The following is an 18,508-nucleotide window of genomic DNA, read 5'->3' on the forward strand; positions in this document are numbered from 1 at the left end:
TTAAAACGTTCTAATGAGGCAGTCTGTACTTGAAAGATGGTACCTTGTAGTAGGTTGTCATCTCTAGACAATCAGCACTTATTTTTAGACTTAGTAAAGCTGCAATGCTGTGGCAGCTGGGATGGCATTCTACAGCAGATTGGTTCTCTTCCTCTGAGGAAGACCTGATCTTGGGTTCCCAGGATGAGTCCCTCTTCTGCCATCCAAATTCTGCCATTGGAGAGGGAGGAGGCACCAAGAATCTTTGAAAGCAACACGAGGCAGTTGAAAACAATGCCACATGTTATTTGAACTAAGCCTTATAACTGTTCCCTGCCAAATAGAATTGGACTACAGATGCGTTGGAATATTTTGGGAGAACAATCCTTCCTCACAATCAGAGTCAAACAGGGAGACTCAGGAAAGGAATGACTTTCGCTCTCAGTGTCCTCTCATTACGATGTCATGGTATCCGCTGGGGTTTGCTTCCAGGACCCCCTATGGATACCAGAATCCATGGATATTCAAGTCCTATTAAATATAATGAATAGTAGAATGGTGCTCCTTATATAAAATGGCAAAATCATGGTTTACTTTCAGAATTTATATATTTTTTGAATATTTTCAAGCCATGGATGCTTGAATCGCTGGATAAGGAATCCATGGATATGGAGGGCTGACTGTATTTAGGCGCCCTCTGCAGAACTGTGAATGCCAAGTGGCCCTGCCATATGGTTGGTTGGATAAGGACAAGGGAACATTTATTTTGAAAATGAGAGTTTTCAGGCATACAGAAGACACTGGATTGTATTCATTGTTTGTGGGTGGTTCAACAGTGGGTTACAGAAAGATGATACCCAGTCTGTGTTCTTGGAAATGCTTATTAATTTCATGTTTTCTGAAGCTTGAATTTTAAAGTTGTTATGCTCAGCATAAATTTTCTCACAACAGGATATATTTATCTTGTTTAAAGTAACTTGAAGGGGAGCTTTAGAACAAGCAGATATCAAGTTTTCTGTCATCTTAAAAACAGTCTTGACACATTGAGCTTTCTTGTGAAGAAAGTGTAATCTCAAAGTATAATCACATTTCTCTGAGTGACATTAATAAGATTAAATAAATGGGCAATGAGACTGCAAAACTAATGTTTCTCGTCAATTAGACTAAATCACCATTCCTATAAACTGTGTAAATTCTGAAGGGCACAATGTCTGAAGTATTTCTAAGACCAGTTGATTTCACTGGGAGAGTGAAATATGTGCTGAAAAGAACTTGAACTTGAACTGGATCATGCTTGGTATTCACCAGGTTCCACAATGGTTGACATTTTGTGGCAGACATTTTTGCCATGTGTGACTGATAACTGTTGTGGAAGATGCTGTAAAATGTTATGGGTAACATTTCTGTAACCATGCAGCATACTTGCAGGTCTTGTGTCCTTACCTACTGTGTACCCCTTGGTATCTGGAGATTTCTGTCCTTAAAAGGCTCAGTAAGGAACAACAGCATACATGTGAGAAAGAAAAATGGAAGGTGTCTCAAGAAACCAGGAGGGATGACTAAGGAACTTTCAACTGATCTAAGTTTGAAACGGAACATGTATAAGAAATGGGAAAAGGGTGAAATCATGAAAAAGGAATTCAAAGAAATAGCAGGCATGTGTAGGGGTAAAATCAGAAAAGCTAAAGCGCAGAATGAACTCAGGCTTGCTACAGAGGTTAAGAACAATAAAGAGGGCTTTTTTGGATATGTCCGCAGCAAAAGGAAGAAGAAGGAAATGGTAGGGCTAGTGCGTGGAGAAGATGGCAAAATGTTAACAGGGGACAGAGAAAAGGCAGAATTACTCAACACCTTCTTTGCCTCAGTCTTCTCAGAAAAGGAAAAGGGAACTCAACCTGAGGATAATGGAGCAGAGGACAGAATAGGGGAATTTTAGCACAGAATAAGTAAAGAGACAGTTCATGAATAATCTAATTGAATATAAGTCTCCAGGACCAGATGAACTACATCCAAGGGTATTAAAAGAACTGGAAAATGTAATATCAGAGCCATTGGCAATAATCTTTGAAAACTCCTGGAGAACAGGAGAAGTCCCAGCAGACTGAAGGAGGTCAAACGTTGTCCCCATCTTCAAAAAGGGGAAAAAAGAGGATCCCAACAATTATCGTCCAGTTAGTCTGACATCAATACCAGGAAAGATTCTAGAGGAGATCATTAAACAGAGAGTCTGTGAACATCTAGATGGCAATGCCATAATCACAAAAAGTCAACACGGGTTTCAGAGAAAGAAGTCATGCCAGACAAATCTAATCTTGTAAAATGCTTGTAAAATGTGGGCTAGACAAGGTAACTGTTACATGGATATGTACTGTAATTGGTTGACTGGCCGAAGGGTGCTCAACAATGGCTCCTTTTCATCCTGGAGAGAAGTGACCAGTGGGGTCCCACAGGGCTCTGTCCTGGGGCCAGTGTTATTCAACATCTTTATCAATGACTTGGATGACAGAATTGGGGGTATACTTATCAAATTTGCAGATGACACCAAATTAGGAGGAATAGCTAATACTCCAGAGGATAGGATCAAAATTCAAAATGACCAGAATAGACTAGAAAGTTGGGCCAAAGCTAACAAAATGAAATTTAACATGGAGAAATGTAAGGTACTGCACTTAGAGCAGAAAAATGAAACACATAGATATAGAATGGGTGACATCTGGCTGAACGAGACTACATGTGAAAGGGATCTAGGAGTCCAAGTAGACCACAAATTGAACATGAGTCAACAGTGTGATGCGGCAGCCAAAAAGGCCAATGCAATTTTAGGCTGCATCAATAAAAGTATAGTGTCTAGAGCAAGAGAAGTAATAGTACCACTATATTCTGCTTTGGTCAGACCCCACCTGGAATATTGTGTTCAGTTCTGGGCCCCACAATTCAAAAAGGACATTGAGAAACTGGAGTGTGTCCAGAGGAGGGCGACTAAAATGGTGAAGGGTCTGAAAACCATGTCCTATGAGGGGAACAACTTAGGGAGCTGGGGATGTTTAGCCTGGAGAAAAGAAGGTTAAGAGGTGATATGATAGCCCTGTTTAAATATTTGAAGGGATGTCATATTGAGGAGGGAGCAAGCTTGTTTTCTGCTGCTCCAGAGAGCAGGACCCAGAGCAATGGATGCAAGCTACAAGAAAAGAGATTCCACTGCAACATTAGGAGAAACCTCCCGACAGTAAGGGCTGTTCGACAGTGGAACACACTCCCTCGGAGTGTGGTGGAGTCTCCTTCTTTGGAGCTCTTTAAGCAGAGGCTGGATGGCCATCTGTCAGGGATGCTTTAATTGAGAGTTCCTGCATGGCAGGGGGTTGAACTGGATGGCCCTTGCAGTCTCTTCCAACTCTACAATTCTATGATTCTATGTGAAAAACACACCTGCTACATTGGAATAAGAAAAGAGAGGCAATGCAGAAATCACTAAACTGCAGTAACTATTGTTTGCAGTGGCAGTAGATAGACTCAGTCATGGGCTATGTGGCTTCAGGTGATGAGAGTTGCCATCCAACATTCGGAGACCCACTTGATCCTTTCTCTTTTGCTACATAAAATGGTAAATTTGCCTCCTAGAAAGCCGGGTCCAGATTTTGGCACATACAAATAGGTTGGTGGAAGTAGATTTCCCTTCCTCATGCCTATTTGCCCCCTTCCCAACACGATTACATAGAGGGGTTCATAGAATCATAGAGCTGGAAGAGACTGCAAGTGCTATCCAGTCCAACCCCTGCCATGCAGGAAATCTAAATCAAAGCATCCGACCTTGCTGGAATATCCCTGCTGAATGGGGTCTGTTCTGGTGAGGAGAGGAGAGGGATCTTTAAAAATCTGGTGGAGGCACCTCTTTGTGAGTGAAATTCCATTTTCAGATTCCTCCACCCATTTCAATCATTTTGCCTACCCCACAGCCTACTTCGTTTATCAGATTTGTCTAGCATTTTTGGGAGGGCAGCAAAATGTATTTGCACAGCCCAGTTGCAGTTCCTAGGTTTTGAACTAGTCCCATGTCTAAAAACTGCTTATTTAATATTTTCATTGATGATTGCAACATTATAATATAGGTGGAAATGATGTGAAGACTCTGTCGTGCTATACAAATGCTGAGTGTTAATTAGTATCACATAATTACTGTCTACACAAGAGGCAGGCACTCCACAAGACACATTTCCCAGCAGCAAGAAACAGTGATGAGAAAAAGATACATCTGTTGAAAAAGTAGAAAGTACAGATGCCTCCTTCCTCACCAAAAAACTTTCTTTCAGAAAAGCACTACCCTGAGCCAGGATGATATAATGGTTTGATCATTATAGGCTGTATCTACATTGCAGAATCAATGCAGTTTGACACTGCTTTACCGTTTTGTGAGATATTTAGCCTTCTCTGTCAGAGAATTCTGCACAACAAACTACAAATTCCAGGATTTCATAGAATGGAACCATAATTAAAGCGGTGTTGAACTGCATTAACTCTAGTGTAGCAGCAACCTTAGAAACCAAGGTTTGAATCCCTGCTCAGCCATAGAAAACTGAGTGACTGTGGGCAAATCACACTCCTCAACCTTGGAGGACGCACTGGTAAACTTCCTCTGAATAAATCTTACAAAGAAATCCATAAGTTGGAGTTGACTTGAAGACATAACTACAACTATTAATGGTTGCAAGAGACCATTCTAGATACTACGAAGGTCTCTAAACAGAAGTACAAGATGAATTGCATTATTGTCAGCTTTGGAATGAAGACAGTAATGCTGGCACAAAGTTGTTTCCACTTGTCTCATTTTCTGCAATCCTGCTTGAGTTTTCACCTTGGAAGGTTACTAAGTTTTGGTGCCTTTCTGCTTACTTTGTGTGTTTGTTTGTAGATACGTACAAACCCTTGTCTTGTCTTTATTGTGTGATCCATGGAAATGGATGTATAATGCTTTTGTTTGCTCTGTTCTGGGTGGAAAAATAAATTTGTGCTTTCTTTGTCTGGATTTTTCTCATGTACTTTCAACAGTAATTAAACTTTTCAGTAACTCTGTGCTACTTTTTCATTGAATTTGTTCAAAAATTTAGTAAACTTGTAGCAATTTCTTCTATCCAGTTCTATTGAAAAACAGTGAGTAATAAAAGCAAATTCAGCTGGGACAAAACACTGAAAAGGAGAGGAACAAATAGTGTGTGACTGGGTGCTAATGTTGAAATTTGACGTAGCACATAGTTTTTGAAAATTAGATATTCAAATGCAATTTTTGTTGTTTCATAAATTTTTAATATCTTCTTCCTTTTTAAAGGAAGATTGATTTTCTTCAAGCCTCACTGGTGATACTTTGAGTTAAGAGACTTATATTCAACTCCCAGTTATGCTTATGTTGAGCTCAGTCCCACTGATGTCATTAGGATTTACACTATTCCAAGTATCCATATGATACTTCAAGGTGCAATCCTAATCAAACATACTTGGGAGTAAGTCCCTATAAAAATATAATATTCATTTCAAAGTAAATACATATAGGATCTGATTACCTAGTTATGGTCCTATATATGTTTAAATGATGGGGACTTCCTTTGAAGCATGCATATGGTCAGGCTGTTAGTTTGGTTGAATTTCCCCTTTTTGGTCTTGTTATCTGAAATTTCTAGGTGGTTTCGAAGTAGAACTTCCATTTAACCAGCATCTGCTTTACTACAACATTTTGCTCCTTGCTAGAAAATTCAGATGAGAGGTTATGTCATAAGAAATACTCTCTATGTGGTATTTTTATTTTATCATTTAGAATGGCACATTCAGTAAATAATCCACTAAATAATACATAACCAGTATAAGTTGGGTATAACAAAGACAGGTATTTGGAAAAACTAATTTCCTTTAAATTTACTTTGCATTTGATCTATCTCTGCTTTTCAGACTGGAGACTGGGGTGAACCATCAATTACCTTACGACCTCCAAATGAAGCAACGGCATCAACACCAGTACAGTACTGGCAACACCACCCAGAGAAACTCATCTTCCAGTCATGCGATTATAAAGCATTTGTAAGCTTACCAAACTTGTGCCTCCTTTTGGAATAGCTGAAAATTATCTAATCTGGTTATGTCTTTCTTGTTCTCTAGCTGACATAACAATAACAATAATGAGGCTGATCATACAGAAACAAAAATATTTATATAAAAGAAGTCACAGTATCATGAGTGAAATGCCATCTTTTTTTTAAAAAAAAATTAGCCTGTTTTATTTTTTACAAAAAATCTAAAAGTTCCATAAATAATTAAAAGGAGCCTAGTTGTTATATCATTTGAAAGGATCATTTAGTTCCAAGTTCACAAAGGTCAATAGGGATGTGGCAACTTAGTGGTTAAGATACCAATTCTGGCTATCGTAAGGTCAGAAGGCTGGCAGTTCAAGGCCCAAGTGCCACATGACGGGGTGAATTCCTGTCGCTAGTCCTAGCGTCTGCCAACCTAGCAGTTCGAACGCATGCAAATTTAGGTACCACTGGAAGGTAGTAGCATTCTGTGCAGACATGCTGGCTATATGACCACGGAATCGTTTTCAGAGAACACTAGTTCTTAGGCTTAGTAATGGAGATGAGCACCGCCCCCTACAGTTGGTTATGACTAGACATTCACATCAAGGGAAAACCCTTACCTTTACATAGATTTTTGGACTATGAGGCCATGTTCTAGAAGTTTATTCCTGATGTTTCGCCAGCATCTGTGGCTGGCATCTTCAGAGAATGCTGGCATGGAAGAGAGTGGGGTATATATACTGTTGGTTTAGAGGAAATGATTTACATGTTAATCTGTGTATTGTTCTGTTGTTGAAGAACAGTGTCTATTTAATTAATGATCCATTGTCTGTTGGGAAACCCCCCTCACCCTGAGTGGTTTTCATCTGCATTTGCTGGATCTTGATTTTGGTGTTTTTCAGGACTACTAGCCAAACTTGGTTTACTTTAAGGGTTTCTTTTTTTTTGTTTTCCATCAGGAATAACCTCTTCTACAACATGCCTCACGGCCCCCAAAACCCACCAAAAACTATGGATGCTAACTGTGAAAGCCTTTGACTTCACACTTTACCTTTAGAGAGGTTTCACTTCTGTGCCCTTTCAGAATTCCCAACACCAGCATGATAAATGCCACGTTGGATGGAAACGCTAGGAGCTGTAGACCAAATTGAAATGCTTCCTCTAGACAAGCACTGTTTACAAAAAGCCAAGTAGAAAGATCTAGACAACTTTTAAGCATGACAAAAGTCAACTGCCTTCTTCTCTTGCATAGTACTTCTGTATTGGTACTCCAAAGTAAATATGGAGGTTAAATTTAGTATCATGTACATATACCTATTTTCCCTGAAATTATACAAAGAATAAAAATCTGTATAAACTGTATATACCATCCCTTTTGAGATCATTTATTGATTCCCCTATGGTTGTTTGAAGAATTATCAGTCCTTGATTCTTCTCAGATTAAAGAATTTGTCAAATCAAGTGTTTGTTTAACAGACCATTTTACTTTTGCAGTATTTTACCACGAAAAGCTTTAAAAAGTTTTAACAAAACATAATAATTTCACTCTGTTTAATGGAATCGCGCCATGTTGTTATACAGTTTTTTCATACTGGGCTCTGTCTATCAACATGTTGTACCTATTTCCTTTTACAGTATAATTCATACAGGCCACTTTTCAAGAAACACATAACCAGGAGGTGAAGAAAAAACTTGGTGGAATCCTATTTGACCAATATATACTGCTATTGGATTCCACCATCCCCCCCCCCCCCCCGACCCCCATTTACCAGTAAGCAGATGCTGGTATGCAGCTGCAGGTTCCATTCCCTTGTTGATCAGGATGTGGCTGACTGACGTTCCCACCCCTCCTATGTGCGATTGCACAAGGGAGAGGGGCATCAGGAAGCCTCTTCTCAAACCACAGGGACACAGACTCTCATCGGTCCCAGTGGCTGTGTACCAGTAAAGGGGATTTGGGGGATTTTCATGGTCCTTGCATAGCTCCTGAACTAGGGGCTACATATGGATAATACATTAGCAGTTACTGTAGATTCCATATTCGTAACTGCCCAACAGGATTCCAGCCACTATCTGTATATTCTGCACTCATATCCTGCAAAGTACTCTAATTAAATCCTTTATGGCTTTTTTTCTTTAACACAGAGGCTCTCCAGACCGCCCCAAAGGGACGAGCTGGAGGCGCCCAGTTTCCTTCCTGAGGGATGCTGCAGCAGCCAAACTACACGGTGTCCCTCTAGACCAGAAAGAACCCAAAAAAATAGGTTCTTTTTGATGTGCGGGGACGTCAGCAGTGTGCCATTGGCACACTGTGACACATCCATGACGCAGCATTCGTAGTGTGGATGCGGTGCCGCACTTGTGTTGTATACACGGGCAACGTATGGATGGTGCCATGTAAAGATGGTGCCATCGATACATGTTAGGGTTCTGGAGTGTGTGGATGCTGCGCACTCCGGAGCCCTAAAATTGGCCTGAGGACGGGCCATAGATGCCAGCGTTTGTTTTTAAATTAAATCTTCCATGTTGTTTTCTGAGGTAGTTCTCCTTAAGATGACAATTATAGTTGTTTCTGTACTTTAAAAGTGACTGCCAAAATCCTATATAACATGTTACGTTATGTAACTTTACTCATACCTAGCTATGTAACCCTTTACTGAATTGAGAAGATACATAATGGAATACTGGCAAGAGTGTCCAACGTGCATTGTTGTGTAATGCGCATCATTGTGCACCAGGCATTGATGTGCACTGTACATCAATGTGCCTTGCACATAATGCACATCACACTCCGGGCACTTTGCTGCCTCTGCTGTGTAATAATGTAACAGCAACCCTCTACTGGATAGAGATTTTACAAAACTGCCATTCTAATTCCTGCAGACATAAGGCCAATTACCTAATGACCCAACAGAATTCTCTTGGAAAATTGTAGTACTTGCCGATAGTGATAGTAGTTTCTATATAGAACATACCGTAATAATTTCCATTTGAATATTAGTAGAAGTTCCCATGGTAAAGAAGAAAAATTGTAGAATGTTCCAAATAATTGATATTTAATTGTGTTTTGACCATTTTTTTTCTAGCACTACAGAAAAAAACATCTTTATTTCTCCTTTAAGTATTTAGGTTCTATGCTGGTAAAAGAGCTAAGAGGTACAGAATCAACGCAGGATGCCTGTTCAAAAATGAGGGTGAGTGAAACAATTATTTTTCTATGTAACTATAATAAATATGATTGTCATTTTCAACTGTAGTACCACCTAGTTTATACATTAAATCAGGAACAGGCAAGGTAGGTAATGACTTATTTTGATTTCTTCAGGTTGTTTGTAGTAGATCTAATAACCATACCTCCCCTTATTCCCACAGTGTGGGAGGATGTGGAAGTCGTCCTTCTCTGCTATGGCCCCTCGGTTATGGAATACCATTCCCTTAGAAGCCTGGTTGGAGCAAACATTGATGTCATTTCAGTGCCAAGTCAAAACATGGCTTTTTATTAAATACTTCAGAGCCAATTATCCAAGTTCCGTATGAGTTAAATTGCAATTTTAAATCGTTTTAACTGATTTTAAATAATCTTTTTTAAAGTGTTAAATAGTTTCATATGCTAGTAATTTTTAAAATTATTCTTAAACTATTTTAAACTGATTTTATTGGACACCATCCAGAGATCCTCACATATAGGGCTTGATATACATATTTTAAGAAAACAAACAAATATCTTTTTCCCTCCTAAATTATTTTGCTGAAAACTGTTAAGGTTCTGAAGCTTTGAATGGGCTTTTTTATCAGTAAGTGGAGCTTTGGAGTTCTAAAGAAAAGTAAAGTAGATCCCACCTCTGCATTAACAGGCCCTGTATCAATTAGTAGTCTTTATTTTTCTAAATGAATGTTCAATTATAAATAAAATGTGCTCTGATAGTATTTGTATATCGAAAAATCTTACACTATGTGAACCTTACATAAAATGTGCCTGTTTAGCATCAGAGTGAGCACAGTGAATGTGGTTTCCTGTTTCTTAACTGACGAACCTTTTTGAATTTTCCTATGTTGGATTTTTTTTAGTCCCATTCACATCCAAAATGAGATTGTAACAATTAATTGAGAATTTGAATAAAAAACTTCCATAGGCTAGAATACTCAAGTTCCTTTTTGGTTAAACGCAGATACCCTTTGGGAAAATATTTAATCATTACAAATTGGTTTATTCCATAGCAGAATAGCACAGTCAAATAGTAGTACACGAAATATGTTTTTCATGTCTTTGGGTGATCAAGTGTATTCCAAGAGGAATGGCAGCATCTAGTCACCAGTGGCTCACTGATGAAATCTCCACAGGCTGCTCTGCAACTCGACAGAAACTAACAGTCCTAAAATATGTATTTTATACTGAAGTGTGCATCCTGATATAGTTTGCTTTTCAAGCCAAGAGTTTAGAGAAATGGATAAGTGTATTCTGTATATATCTTAAATGTGCAAATCAGGTTAATGCTTAAAAATGCAGATCAATTAAATTCTAGAAAGGGCAACCATCCACTCAGCAACCATACACCTACAACATGGTATTGGCTGTGGCAACCTTATGAGGATTGCCATGAAGTGTTGGTTAATTGCTTTGCTTAGCAAGCCATCCCACCAACCACCAGTGTCCAGAAAATTATTGGAGACTTACAGTGACTTTTTAATTACTGTTTCTAAAGAAGCAAACTAGGGAAGAGTTCTATAACAGTGAGCAAAAACCCTAACCCTGTTTTAGATTTTCAGATAAAAATAACTCAGCCTTTGGGGCACTTTTCCTTTAACAAATGTTTGTGCACAAATTCAAATTGCAGAATGGATATATATAAAATATTCCATCCTGTTCAGAGAAGCATTCCCAGGCATTGCATAATTGTCACTTGCTATTTGATGTTCCTTTGTTGCCTGTTTTATTGAATTATTTCCTGTATTGCTATGTCCTCCCTCCAATCCATCTCCCCTGATCCAGGCCTCGGAGGTAGAGAAGAACTGTTGGCCCTCATCCCCTTCCCCTTCTCCTTTTGTGTCATGTCTTTTTAGATTGTAAGCCTTAGGGCAGGGAACCATCCAATTAAAAAGATTGTATGTACAGCGCTGTGTAAATTTACAGCACTTTATAAATAAAGGTTAACAACAACAACAACAACAACAATAATAATAATAATAATCTCTCCTTCCTCCCCCAAACTGTGGAGGATATTGCATTCCCAAGCTTAGTGCTATCAAAGTTAATAATAACATCTCTCAAATTTGTCAGATAAAACATGTCAGCTAATTCTTGGAAGAGACAGCCATATCCACAGCTGTCTTGTAAAACGGATGTTGCCATAGATGATAGTTAACAAAAACAGCTGTCACAGGTAAACACAAGAAAATACCTGCATGGAGAGATGTCTTTGGATGGACTGTGTCCAATCATATAGATGTCACTTGGAGATTATACTGTGATGACTTCTTAGCATAAGGGCATTTCTAGTATCCTCCCCAGTGCAAGAGACACAAGAAAGCCTCCCAACCTTCTAGACAAGCTTTTCATGGCTCAGCTACTTTCAAGGGGAAAGAGGTAGCAGGAAACATTTCATGAAGCTCCTTAAGTTCTCTTAGGAGCTGAAGCATTATATATATTTCTTCAGGCATCCAGCCTTCACATGGCTAGAACTGTATGAGGAGGAAAGTAGCCTGGTCCTGGAGAAGACAGTGCCATGGGAAAGTATGAAGCTTGGCCAGGCTTCTGAATTGCACAAAACTTTTCAGTGTAGAGCAGGCTCTCTGCTGGAGCATGGAGCATGAAGCAGTTTCAGTGAACAAGCACCACTCATCCCCTTAAGTGACTCTAATTGTATGAGGGTGGATTGCCTGGAAACAACTTCCGTTGTTTCACCACTAAAATGCACATAGAAGAGTACACAAACAAACCGAGGTTGTTATTGCAATTGCGTTTGTCTGTAATTCACATGCACACATACGTTGCAGAAATAAGTAAAATGCATACGGTTGAAAGAAAATACTGGCCATAGTTGATTTTATTGTTTTAGCATTCAATGAAAAGCAAACAAGAAGTTGATATGTGGTACTGTTTTTTTAATCACTGAAGTGGATTCTGAACCATTAAAACTGACACTTAACAAAAGGTGTTTTAAAGAGGTCTCCATTAAATATGTAAAATATAACTCAGTATTTCTCATTACAAAGTCTGAATGTCCTTTTTTTTTGATGCTCAAATAAACAGCAAAACTCTTGGCACTCAAGATTCATCAGAGCCATCATTATTTCATGTAAAGCAAAAAAATTAAAAGTAACAAAATAATGTTACTATATTGGCTGTAAATGGGAAGCTAACATTATGTTACTAAATTATATTGCCCTGTTGATATATTAACTTTTGTTTTTAGTGTGCTTGTTCAACACAGAATAAAAATCATTTGTGGAACTTAATGCAAATGTCCACAAAATATATGGCATATTTTCTGTCATTTAAAATATGTATTCATGAATGGAGTGGGCTTTCTCCTTCCCACTACTAGTCTGTAATAGGGTATACATTTGGCCAGGCACACTTTTTGTATCTCCCTTCAATAAAAAGCTCCCTTGTTCCATGTACTGTACAAGGTGCTTGTTGACTAGAGAAGTATATTTTAGGATTATAGCGAGAAGTACACCTTTGAAGTAAATGTAGATAAAATACATTTTTTCAAGCTATGTATTAGTGAAATTTTGTGCTTAATGTAATAAATATTGGTAAGATTTGGCTAGGAAAGAAACAAACTAATGGGCATTGTGTTTATATTTTGCTACTATTAGCCTCATAGTTTTCCTATGACTTGTTTCCAGTCGGCTAAAATTTTTTGGATAATGATACATAGATCTTTAACAAATGCAATGGGGAAAAATATTCCATTTACCCCTGAGTTATTTTTGTTAAATATTACTGATGGGATTTGGGACAATCTAGTTCAGGATGAGTTGAGTGTTTTACTATATGCAATAACTGCTGCTCGAATATTATTTGCCAAATACTGGAAAGCCAACTCTATCCCATCCTTAGAAGAATGGTTTTTGAAATTGAATGAGTTAGCAATCTTGGACATGATCTCCATGTCCAAAAATGATAGAACAGTTCAGCAATATAAAGCAAAATGGAAAGAGGTTGCAAAACTATGGGGAAATAAGCTTTCTGTATAAATATCAGGGTGCAAGATTGTTTGGAATAAGAGATATTTTATGTTAAATATTACATATGTATTTGTATTATTTCAATAATAAATAAAAGAACTGAAAATTAAAAAAAAACTTGTTTCCAGTCACACTGTCTGGCTATTCCTCTCCCTCTTTCTGCTGCAAGAACAAATCAAACTACTTAAAGAAGTACAGGAAACATATTCAGAAGTAGCCATATTGCCCATGCAGCAAAATACAACAAAATGTTGTATTCTAAAAAGATAGAGGCTACTTTGCTGCTGCTAATGGATATGAAATGTTATTGCCATATTTTTTTCCCTTTGTCCCCAGTCCCCACATGACCAAGTAGGGGAGTGCCTGATTAAGAAGCCAGTGAAACTTTGAATACTTGTGTGATATATTTTGTACACTTTAGTTGTTCCAATAAAGGTATCACTCTGTTGTGGGTTTTGTTGTATTTTATTTAAAAGGTGTTTTATTTATCCTGGCAGCATACTGTTAGTGTTTTATTTTTTTAACCAAAGGACATTTAAAAAAACATCAAAGCAGATAAGTACAGTGGGGCCTTACCATTTGCAGACTTGCCATCTGTGGGCTTGTATCTGCAGACAGCAAGGCTCGTTATCCCCAGTAGTGGTATGCATGTCGCATCGCCATTAGGGACAAAGGACTTCAGGTCCCATATCTTTTCATATTTGCGGGGGGGGGGGTCCACACAGATCCCCCATGGATATGAAAGTCCACCTGTTACTACAAGTTGATAAAACTGCAGACCCATGAAGCCAAGCATACCCAAGTATGCATTGCAGGTATCAGGTTAGGATCAGTTGTCCAAGTTTAAATCTATTACATTAGTTACAAAATAATTTTGCTATTCTATTGTGAAAGCCAAGAAAATTAGACATTCAGTACACCACTTTTTTTTTCTTTTTACATTTCAGAAGTCTACGGAACAAATGAAGAAAGTCCCTACTATTGTTTTATCAGTTTCTTATAAGGGAGTAAAATTTATTGATGCAACAAATAAGGTAGGTATCATGTGATCTATTATTTTTTATTATAAATAGCTGATCTATACTCATTGTTATCCTTTCCTCTTATTCATAGTTTGTTTAGATTCTTTTTATCTCCTCCTCACCTCCCAAGACAATACTTTCCCCAAATGGAGCCTTTACCTTATCCCTAGAATATTCTATCTCCAGTATGAAATAATGGCAGAACAACTGGAACTGACAGAGTGTATAAATTTCTCACTAAGTTTTAACATTTCTGGCACTTGTGGGATCTACTTGAAAGGCTACTCTTTTCCATATGATAAACCTCACACAACAAAGGTTTGCATGGTCTGGATCTTTCCATGCCAGTATCAACAACCCTTCAAACACTGGGTTAACATCCATAGAAGGGGCGGTGGGATTTCATTCTGATTTTTTCTTTAAGGGCAGCATTAATCCAATCTTCAACCTATGGCAATACAGTATTTCCACTTTTTTTGTAGGAAACAATCCCTGCTTCTTAGTATCGCTGCAAATGTGATAACAATCTATATTATTTAGTCCAACAGTACTGAAACTAATAAGAAAGAAAATAAAATGAAGGCATTATATGGGTTTTGCACAAAGTAGCATAAAATTAAATGGGTATTAAACATCACTGAGTTTAAAGATTTTTACAAATTGTGCTCATTAAGGCATAATCATTAATTTGATTATGGTTCTCCGTAGGGAATGCTTTATGCAGAAATAATAGTTTCAAAAATACTCCAACAATTTAAGATAAGAGGATTTAATAGAGGAACATTATGATCACATTTAGTTTTGATTTTTTTCTTTCTTTTTTGCCACTTTGTAGATTTTAATCATGACAGTTTTGAGTACATATTATTTTAAAAGCTGGTGGGGGCCCGTTACAGACCGCCCAAAAGGCCAAACCACGCGACTCCTCCGTGCTGCAAAAAAGGAGCGCGGAAATCGCGCTCCTTCCGGCAACCCGGAAGAGACGTCGGAAGTGCCAAAGCATGCACTCGCGACGTCTCTTCCGGGTTGGGATGTGCGGACGCAGAGTGTCCGCTACGTCAAGATGGCGGCGCCCATCTGTATAGGGCGCCGCCATTTTGACGTATCAATTACGCGCAAGGGGCAAGGCGCGTCCGGAAGCGCCACCCCTCGCATGTAATTACGTCGTGATGATGGCGGCTCTTGCGCCCATCTGTAACGCGCCTAAGTTAGTATTTCAATGAGGTCTCAAAATCAACTTTTCTTTAGGGGACAAATTAATGATGGGACATGAAGGGCTGCACATAGATTGACAACAGTCTTGATTCAGAAAATAATCTTTAATTACACACACAATAATAATAATAACTGAAAACATATGCCTCAGTCTTGTAGCACCAGTGCACATAGAATATGTCTTATGAGCCAGAGGACAGGCTTTGTCTTTTTGCCTATATAGGGATTACATACTAATTTATTATGCCAAGATGTATATGTTGTTATTTATCTTCACAACCTTGGAATGTAAGTATTTTTGAAACAGTAAAAGCATGTGGGATCCAACCTTGACTATCAGTTCAACCTTGACTATCAGTTAAATTCTATATCATAGGAATGTAATTTAACAGAACATGTCTATCTAAAAATGCTGAAGATTTCTTTCCTGTACAAATTTAATACATTATAACTCATTCAACAAAAAGGAAAAAGCACTGAGCATGCCCCAATCATATGCTACAACAAAGCATTATCTACATTAAATTGCCAACATTTACATAGTTGAAGTAGACAGATTATTTTGTAAAAGGTGTGCCGTTGTCCAAAACATCCAAAATACCAATTTTTGATGGACCAAATCTGATCTTTGTCTAAACTGGTTTTAAATACTGAAGCTAGAGTAGTTTTCCATCAATTTAATTTGTACAAGGCAATTGAACTCTTTGTTCCACTCAGCTCTACATTAACATCAAATTTAGTGCTTTATAAACTAGACTTGTTGGTTTCAATATTTCTGAGGATATGATTCATATTTCCAACATACCATGAATACCTAAGGCCAAGTATGAATAAAACCAAAAGATGTTATAGTTGTAAATATTGCTATGGTGCACACGCAGGTAACTGATAAGTAGCTTGTAATATTAAAAAGAGCAAAAATTATCTCTGTGAACCAATCAGTTAATCTAAAGTACAGATCCCACTATCAATCTAGTAGGCTGTTTGCCATTGTATGAGTGAGAAGACAGCTAAAATCAAGCATGAAAAATAGCAGTTTCATCTTTTAAAGTTAAAAAGCAGGGTGGTAAGGATCCTTGCATCAATCCCCAAAAAGGAATGTTGGCTTTCTGAATATAAACTTGAGGGATACATAGTGAAATACTGTACTTTGAAGAACAAATATCCATGGTAAAACATTTGTGTTGATTATATTAGCCTTACCCCAAAATACTTAATCTGATTGAAGCCCAACTATCGAGGTCCAGAGATATTTCATCAAGCAGTGCAGACAAATTCAGTTGACAATTTGAATAATATCTCAATGAACCAATATAGGCAAATACCTATTAGTGTGTCATAGTGAAACAAAAAGAAGATAGTTGTTTATGGATGCAATCTGAAGTCAACATACTTCAGAGGGCATGCGACTCGCTTATGAATTAATGAATCGGGACTGGATTGCAGAATGCACCACATTCTAGTCATAGCTGAATCATAACTCAGGAACTCTAAACATTTTGCTAGCATATTATTGATTAGATGGAAATTAAGGTTTGTATTGATGAAGCAGTCTGATGACTTAATTGCCGTGACATGTTTCCCCTAACTCCCGTCTTCATATTGTTGAGCTATGACGGCTAAATAACTGAGTGGTTGCCTCTGTTCCATTTCTGCTGTAATTAAATTTACCTTTATTTTCCTAATAATATTAGAATATTATTGCTGAACATGAGATTCGTAACATTTCCTGTGCTGCACAAGACCCTGAAGACCTCTCTACCTTTGCTTACATCACAAAAGACTTGAAAACAAATCATCACTACTGCCATGTGTTCACAGCCTTTGATGTGGTTCGTATAAATATTTTTCTACTTGATCACTTAGTTTTTTGCAGTTTCAAAATCTCTATTATAAATCTTCATAATAGGTATGATCAATTTAAATTTATGTGCTATGTGGCAAGATTAGAATTGGAAGGATAATCAAAGGGTTAAGACATTACCTTTTTGGTGTGATTTCAGCTGTGATAAAGATTCTCCAGGTTTGGTGGTAATACAAATTGAGTCTCCCTTGTCCGAAATGCTTGGGAGCAGAAGTGAGTTTGATTTTTCTGGATTTTGGAATATTTGCATACACATAATGAGATAGCTTGGAGATGGGTCCCAGTTCTAAACACTTAATTTATGTATCATAGACGGTGCACACGATGACGTCCTTTTGACGCAGTACCCAAACACCGCTGTGCCAAAGGGGCGTGATCAAACCGCCCGGCAGTGGCTGTGGTGCCTCTTCACAGGCACAAAAAGGAGCTGGAAAAACCTCTCCTTTTTGTGCTCTGTGGAGGCTGGATTGGTGCCATGGCATGTGTTTGCTGCGGCACCGATCCAGGGCAGAAAGGGGTGGCATCTCTGTACCCGGCCAAAGTTTGTGTACACTGAATCATTAGATAGCAAAGGTATCACTCAAGCACCTATGGGGACAATTTTGGATTTTGAAGTATTTCAGATTTTGGAATTCCCAGATAAGACAACGTGTACAATACAGTATAGGGGTCAGTGTATCTGAACATTAGTTCCTGTTCACATAGTAAGTCTCAAATATTCACATGTCACCTGTTTCAGATTAAATACAGTGCTCCTAATTTTAATTGAAAAGCAACTGAAAGGTGTAGTATGTAGTTGTGAATTTTCCATGCATAATATAAAACAAAAAGTATCTAGCTACATCAGACCAAAAGGCTGTCACATTCTGCATTGCCACAGTGGCCAATCTATGGAAAGTCCACAAATGGGAAATGAGCACTCTCAGAATATACTGCTTTGGATATGGGAAATAATACATACAGCCAACATGACTAGTGACTACTGATTGTCTTATCCACAATGAATTTGTTTAATTCCTCTTAAAGCATTTCCAAGTTCACAGCCATCCCATCTTCTGGTAGTGAACTCCAGAATAACTGTGTGTTGTATTCTTGTCCTCAGTCATGCTGCAAAATAGACAGAAATATGATTATGAATTATCATGCTCCGTGTTGCACTATGGATATTCCTGATATAG

General features: G+C 38.1%; 1 protein-coding gene across 10 annotated transcripts in view; it reads left to right on the forward strand.

Annotated features, from left to right (window-relative positions):
* The window catches only part of ANKS1B (ankyrin repeat and sterile alpha motif domain containing 1B), a 448,976-nt gene that overhangs the window by 424,655 nt on the left and 5,813 nt on the right, over window positions 1–18,508 (forward strand). For all 10 annotated transcript variants that reach the window (XM_042467953.1, XM_042467951.1, XM_042467950.1 and 7 more), the window contains 4 exons: window positions 5,914–6,042; window positions 9,158–9,229; window positions 14,177–14,263; window positions 17,161–17,298. In XM_042467953.1, coding sequence (XP_042323887.1) covers window positions 5,914–6,042; window positions 9,158–9,229; window positions 14,177–14,263; window positions 17,161–17,298 — 426 coding nt within the window. The remainder of the gene's footprint in view (window positions 1–5,913; window positions 6,043–9,157; window positions 9,230–14,176; window positions 14,264–17,160; window positions 17,299–18,508) is intronic.

Source organism: Sceloporus undulatus, chromosome 5, assembly GCF_019175285.1.
Source record: "Sceloporus undulatus isolate JIND9_A2432 ecotype Alabama chromosome 5, SceUnd_v1.1, whole genome shotgun sequence".
Classification (NCBI taxonomy): domain Eukaryota; kingdom Metazoa; phylum Chordata; class Lepidosauria; order Squamata; family Phrynosomatidae; genus Sceloporus; species Sceloporus undulatus.